Raw genomic sequence first — 7,920 nt, forward strand, 5'->3', positions numbered from 1 at the left:
CTGTTTCTCAAGTAATTCACTCTTGAAATTTTTCTTCATCCTCATCTAATGTCAGTAGACTTTCCTTTTCAAATGTATCACCATAAGCCATATAAAAGTAATCTAGTTCAAAAAAAGATTTTAATAAAAAAATAGTAATGTGGTTGATTTAAAACATTTATGGCATAATAATGACCAGGAAGTGAGCTTTTAAGTATCTGAATATGGATTGTGGGACAATAATGAAGAAAACACTTATGCAGAGTAAGATCTAGGTGCTGGGGTAACGGAGAAGCATTAAAGGACTTTTGATGTGGATATTCTTTTTTTGTTTTCCAGAAAGAACACTTCTGTATATGACCATGAAAAACCATAGTGCTGTCAATGAGTTCGTTCTCCTTGGACTATCTATTGACCCACATATTCAGGCTGTACTCTTTGTGATGTTCCTTCTGATTTACCTCCTCACTCTGATGGGAAATTTCTTGATGCTGCTGATGATATGGGCTGATTTTCACCTCCACACACCCATGTACTTCTTTTTGAGACAGCTCTCCTTTCTGGATCTCTGCCATTCATCCGTCACAGTCCCCAAGATGCTGGAAAATCTACTTTCTGAAAGTAAAACCATCTTTGTAGAGAGCTGCCTGGCTCAGGCCTTCTTTGTGTTTACCACCGGGGGCACTGAAGCCTGTCTGCTGGCTGTGATGGCCTACGACCGCTACGTAGCCATCAGCTCCCCTCTGCTTTACGGCAAGGTGATGAACAACCAGCTCTGTGTTGGGCTGGTATGGGGCTCCTGGGGCCTGGCCTTTGTGGATGCTCTCATCAACATCCTCCTGGCTGTCAATTTAGACTACTGTGAGGACCAAACTATTCCCCACTTCAGCTGCGAGCTGTCTTCTCTCTTCCCTCTGTCTTGCTCTGATACCTCCACCAATTTCACGCTCCTGCTTTGTTCTTCTGTCTTGCATTTTTTTGGAACCTTTGTGATGATTGCTTCTTCCTATGCCCTTATTGTCTCCACTGTCCTAAGCATCAGCTCCACTTCGGGCAGAAGTAAGGCCTTCTCTACCTGCTCCTCCCACCTCACTACTGTGATCTTGTTTTATGGCTCAGGTTTCCTCAGCTATCTGTTGCCAGCCTCAGGTTCTGCCCTGGAGATGATCTTCTCCTTGCAATACAGCGTGATCACTCCCATGCTGAATCCTCTCATCTATAGCCTGCAGAACAAGGAGGTGAAGGCAGCTATGGGAAGAGTGTTTAGAAAATACTTTCATTCTCTTCTGTAGTATACACAAAATGATTATGAAAGAGAAGTTGAACTACTGTGCTACATGATCAAACAATGGACTTTAAGGAGAGTTTCTTGATTGTCCAGGCTGCCAGATGTTACAGGGAACATAGAGCAATTATTTCCTTGGAAATGGTTCTGAAAAGGATAGAAAACTCTTGGGATGATTCAGGTTTAGTCTTATTTGGCAAAGGAGAAATGAATCAGATAGTTCCTTTTTTACAGGATTATTTTGTTAAAATGTTGATTTAATATTCATATTTTGTGAACATTTGTTGCTCGTGTTATTTCTCCTTCATGTGTCTTTGAATAATTACACTCCAAATCCCTTGGAAAACTGATTTTCTCAAATTTATACAGCCATAGAGTGAGACGATCCTATAACGCAGGATAAACCAACTATTCTACCCTTTTCTTCTGACAGTGTATTCAGGCAAGGAGTGAAAGAAAAACCCAAGTGATGTTACTTAGACTCTTTCTGTAGAAAATTCAAATATTGAGCAGGAACAAACAACAACAACACATCCATCATTCAGAAGAAAATCTGACTATAATGCCTAAAGAGACTGTGAAACCCTGTTCCCCTGGCACTTATCTTTCCTGAGGTCATGTTTTTAATAGATATGGTAATGTTAGCCAATTTGTTACATTTCTTAACTCATGTCACAAAGTGTACTAAGTACCTGGGATAGACAGATTGGCCCCTCAAAGATGATCTCATAATCCCTGGAACTTGTGAATGCATTATGTGGCAAGAAGGACTGGACAGATGAACAAGGTTATAGACCTTAAAAGGGCTTGGGTATTGTAGATTATCCAGGTGGGCTCAACCTAATCACATGAATCCTTGAACACATAGAAACTTCTCCAGCGTAGGCAGTTATGATGAGGCAAAAAAGAAAGGTCTTTCAAGGTAATATAGATATCACAAAGACTCAAACCACCATTGCTGGCATGGCTCTGTGAGCCAGAGACTGTGGGTGAAGAGACTGTGGGTTTTCCTAAAGCTGAAAACAACTCCCAGCCAAAACCAGGAAAGAAATAGGAACTTCAGTCCATGGAATTCATGAACTGAATTCTGCCAACAATCTGGTGTCTCTTCCAACACTCCAGATAAGGCCTGCTGAATTGCTTTTGACCTTGTGTGACCCACATCAAAAAATCAGTTGAGCCCACCCATATTTCTGACCTAAAAAGCTGATCAGAAAATATATTTGTGTCATTTGAGTTTGTGGTCATGTGTTTTATGGCAGAAATAGAAAGCTATTAATAATATTCTTGCTCAGTGGAGCTTCCCTGGTGGCTCAGCAGTAAAGAATCAGCCTGAAATGCAGGATACACAGGAGGCATCGGTTCTATCCCTGGGTCAGGAAGATTTCCTGGAGGAGGAAATGGAAATCCACTCAAGCATCCTTGCCGGGAAAATCCTGTGGACAGAGGAGCCCGGTGGGTCGCAGTCCATAGGGTTGCAAAGAGTCGGACACCTAGCTTTTATTATCTGTTATCTAACTTTTATTATCATACTTAAGGAGATGCATTTATTGTTAGCTTTCCTTTACTGGTGAGCAAATGAGACTCAGGATGCTTATATACTGTCCAGAAATTCAGAGCAAGGAAATGGTGGAGCTGGAGTCTTAACCCATGCAGTTTGAGTTGCGTCCATACTCTCAGTCACTGAAGTGCTGCTTCCACTAAGTCTATGAGGCTCACAAGTACTTTCTGTAATTATATTTTCTATTGGATTAGTTGCTTACAAACAAAGAATGGTAGTTGATACAGGTATAAAAAGTGAGGTTCAAGCAACAGAAATTTGGGTGAAATGCAACAGATAAATAGTGAAAGTATTTGGATATAGATATTTGGTTAAGATTTTGGAAAAGACAGTAATTGCCATGCTTCCTCTTCTATTTTGTGAACTGTCCTTTTTTCCAAAAATGTATTTTTCTCCCTTTAATTAAGCTATCTTCAGTCAGTTCCTGTTTCTTTCAAAGAAAACTAATTAGTTTTAAAATCAGAGCCAGGAAATTGATCTGTAGACAACAACTCTCAGGGAAATGAGGATATTTATTATTTACAATTGTGCTAAGACAGGTACAATGAAGTCAGTCATCTGTCCATCGTTACTACTCATAATATGTAATTGCCACTTGTATTTTAAGACCCATCGCCTGAGATCATGGACACTGTACTAAGCCCTGTAGTAAGGGAAATTTGCTAACATTAAGCTAGTACAAGAGAAAACGGAATGCCAAGGCCACAGGAACTTCTATTGTTAAGAAAATTATTTCATTTCTTGATTTTTAAATTTTTATACAGTTATAAAGGTTACTTTCCATTTATAGTTATCACAAAATGTTGGATATATTCCCTGGTTTTTACAATATATCCTTGAGCCTATCTTACACACCTAATAATTTGTACCTTTCACTCCCCAACCCGTATGTTGCTCCTCCTCCACCCTAGTAACCACTAGATTTTTCTCTATGTCTCTGAGTCTGCTTCTTTTTTGTTATGTTCAGTACTTTGTTGTATTTTTTATACCCCTCATATAAGTGATCTCATACAGTATTTCTATTTTTCTGAGTTATTTCACTTAGTATTATGCCTTCCAAGTGAATACATGTTGCTACAAATGGCAAAATTTTGTTCTTTTCATGGCTGAGTAGTATTCCATTGTATGTATATGTGTATGTGTGTATATATATGTATGTATATATATTTATACATACACACACATCTTCTATATCCATTCATCTGTTGATGGACTTTTAGGTTATTTCCATGTCTTGGCAATTGTAAATAATGCTGCTCTGAACACTGGGGTGCATGTATCTTGTTAAATTTGTGTTTTAGGGTTTTTTTGGCTATATACTCAGGAGTAGAAATTTCTGAGTCATTTGGTAGTTCTATTAGTTTTTTGGAGAAATCTCTGTACTGTTTATCATGGTGGCTAAACCAATTCACATTTCTAAAAACAGTGTACAGGGTATCCCTTTTCTCCACATCCTCCCTAAGGTTTTTCATTTGTAGGCTTTTTGATGATAGCCATCCTGACAGGTGTGAGGTAATATCTCCTCATGGTTTTGATTTGCACTTCTCTAATAATTAGTGATGTTGGACATCTTTTCATGTACATTTTGGCCATCTACATTTCCTCTTTGAAAAATGTCTAGCTTATCTGTACATTTTTAAAATCAGGTTGTTGGGAGAAAATATTTGCAAATGGTATGACTGACAAGGGATTAGTATCCAACATATATAAACACCTTGTACAACTCAACATCAAAAAAAAACATTTCTTGATTTTTGACCTTCAGGTACAGAATTAAGTTCAGGGACTTTCCCTATGCTGAACAAATACATGACCTTTTATAGATGTTGAACAGAGACTATTCAAAACTAACTTCAGAGTGATTCAGTGACTTCACTACCACAGCAGGTTGCTTATGGGAGAAATGGATGTTGACCTGGGAGTTACATCATCTCAACATCATGGAATAGCAGAATAATGTCATGATGAAGAATTTGAAAGGCCTGGAGAATCATGAACCTCCTACCTCTCTAAAACCAGCATGTTTTCTCTTGCCCCAGCATACTGTGACTCCCAAATGGAAGAAAGTTAGTTACCACTCATATTATTCTTCCATGTTGCTCTGTTGAGATCCAGGATTCAAAACCAACATGGCTTGAAAGACAAGATCAGAATCAGGAAAGGAAAGAATTACATGTTGAAAAAAAATAAATAGATGACTTTTTATCTCTAAAAATCTAGAGAACACTTCTGAGAAAATTTTTTTCTTAACCAAGGAGAGTTAATTTAATTTCTGTGTAGTAGTGTTTTTTGAACTATTTTCACATATCTACGTTCTTTTATTCAGACATCATTTTATACAAACACTTGAATGGTAGCACATCATATTACAGTCTATTTCCTGGGGATTTTTTGGCTTGCCAGCCTTTCCACATCTTCTCCTGCTTATTCTCCTACTCAAGATAATCCATGTTAACCACAGAGTGTATCTTTCTTAGCTTTCTCTGGGTTTATAGATTCACATTCAAACTTATGTACACATATGCATATACATATATATATATGGTAAATAAAAGTTTTCCATCTTTGTGTAAAAACTGTATATATTATATACTTCTGTTTGCTTTTCATTCATGAATAATTTGTATAAAACATACTACACCTCAAATGGCCAGCTCTAATTCATTACTTTTGTGTGTATCAGCAAAAAATTCTCTTATAAATGTGCCACAGTTTCTCAAACCATTCTCTTACATTTAGGTTCTCTTTGCTTCCATTTTTTAACCAGTACAAAAATGCTATAGTGAATATTTTTGAGTACATACTGTGAAATTTAAATGTTTTTATTTCTTTGGCATTTCTTTCTGATTCCCAGAAGTAGCATTATAAAGTGTTTGTATTTTTCCAATTTTAATTGATGTCACCAAATTGTTTTCTGGATATGCACTAACACTTCACAACTCTACCAGCCAAGAGCGTCCATTGCACTGAGCCTGCAATGTTATAGATTACTACATAGTGCTATTTCATTTTTATTTCAATTTGCATCCCACTGCCACTAGGCAATGTTAACATCTTTTCACATCTTTTCACATACTAGATTGTTCTTTGCATTTGATCTTTTGCAAAGGTCATGTCCTCAGCCAATTTATTCTTTCAGCTTGTTTTTTGTGGGCTTTAATCAGTTTTAGGGCGTTTCACATTTCATGTATATTGACATTCATATTCTATGTAGTAGGTGTTTTTTCTGTTTTTGTTGTTGTTGTTGTTGTCTTTATTTATGGTATCTTTTGCCATGTAAAAGTTTTAGTTTTTACAGGTTCATACATAATTTATTTTCTTCAAACAATAAATCTCTTTACCCATTGAGATAAAGGTCTACTTCACCTTTGAATTTAAAAATAGTTCCCTAGATATGCTTTCTTACACTTAGTTTTAAATTTAATTTTTTTACATTTGTATCTATAATCATTGGAATTCATGTTTGTACTTGGTGTGAAATAGGTGTCTAACTATATTAGGGTATGATGGATAACAACTATGACAGCAACATTAATAAATAAGATATTTTCTTTTTTTCATTTTTAAAGACACTTTATTTTTTTAGCAGTTTTAGATTGACAGAATTTGAGAGGAATATATAGAGATTTTCCATGTACCTCCTGTTCCCATGTATGCAGCCTTCCCTGTTATCAACACCCACCCCCTCTACCAGAGTGGTACTCTGGTTACAATTGATGACATATAGAACAGTCTTTTGGACTCTGTGGGAGAGGGAGAGGGTGGGATGATTTGGGGGAATGGCATGGAAACATGTATATCATATAAGAAATGAATTGCCAGTCCAGGTTCGATAAGATATTTTCTACTTGAACTAAAATAGCAATTGAGTCACACATTAAATCTGAGGTAAGTGTGTGGTTTTTAAACTTTTAAATCAATGTTCTATTTATATTTTTATTAAAGTGTTAATATTTGGCAAAATAAGGCTCCTTCAGCAACATTACCCCATAGCCACTATTATTTTTTTAATTATTTTATTCAACCTCAAAACATCCTATTTTGGAATCCACCCATTGCTATGTTCCTTCTGCTTTTGGTTTATTCAGAAATTTTGCATCAATATTTATAATTGATATTATTCTATAGCCTTATTTTCATTATTATTTTGCATTTTATACTAATCATATGTCCTGTGTGTGGTAGAAATTGCTTGTTGTCAACAAAGGCTTGTTGTGTTTTTTTGCCTCATCACAGAATTATTACACTTCCTTATCCAGGCTTATGTATATACAAAATAATTCTTTAGCAAGTCTTTCTTGCAGCTATGTATAAAAATGTGATTGAAATCAGACCAATAGTGTATACTGTGAAAGTTTCAAGGAGCCATCCTTCAAAGAGTGCTGTTTGTTTCTTGCCAATTTCCACATCTTGCATCTTTCTCCTTTTGTTGCTAGACTGCATTTATAATGCAGGAGCCGGAATACCCACGTTGTCCACAACATGGGAATACCCATGTTGTCCGCAACATGATGTTGGGCCATGACTTTAGGAATGGAGGTCTATCATATAAGTGCAAATACAAACTGCTTAGAAGCTAAAAATTGGAGTAATAAAGTCATCATACCCACCCTGAATTGCTACCTCTGGGCTTTTATATGACTAAAATAAAATTCTGTATTGTTTAAGCTATTATCATTTCAGTCTCAGATACTTGTGAATAAATTTCATCCTAAGGAATATAGAATTTGACTCCAGAAAGTGGAGTGCTCAGACAAAACTTACGTGTCATAGGTTTGGCGCAAGCAGTCAAGTAACAGGCAGTAAAGATTTAGAGACTGCAGAGTAGAAAGTACAGCACCCTAGTTAAGCTATAGTAAACTATCTGATCAAAGTTTCATCCATGAACACTTGAAAGGCAGTCCACATGCCAACTGATGACATAACATTAAGGGAAAAGATAGTAAAAATATAAGATATTGGTGGATGCTGATTGCCCATTTCTGAAAAGCCCCGTGAGAAATGAGTTCTGGCCAAAACTCCTGCCTCCAAGCAGAAGTGAAAGGAAATATAGTTTATCAAGTTAGTTTCTGCCTATAGTTAATCTATATTAATT

General features: G+C 36.4%; 1 protein-coding gene across 1 annotated transcript; it reads left to right on the forward strand.

Annotated features, from left to right (window-relative positions):
* LOC108636097 (olfactory receptor 8S1-like) lies at positions 336–1,271 on the forward strand. Its single transcript, XM_018049029.1, has one exon. The coding sequence runs from the start codon at positions 336–338 to the stop codon at positions 1,269–1,271; it is 936 nt and encodes a 311-aa protein (XP_017904518.1).

The sequence above is a fragment of the Capra hircus genome, chromosome 5 (assembly GCF_001704415.2).
Source record: "Capra hircus breed San Clemente chromosome 5, ASM170441v1, whole genome shotgun sequence".
Taxonomy (NCBI): Eukaryota; Metazoa; Chordata; class Mammalia; order Artiodactyla; family Bovidae; genus Capra; species Capra hircus.

Excerpts from the sequence above, each read along its gene's own strand:
- LOC108636097 (XM_018049029.1), top strand. The coding sequence starts at position 336 with ATGACCATGAAAAACCATAGTGCTGTCAATGAGTTCGTTCTCCTTGGA.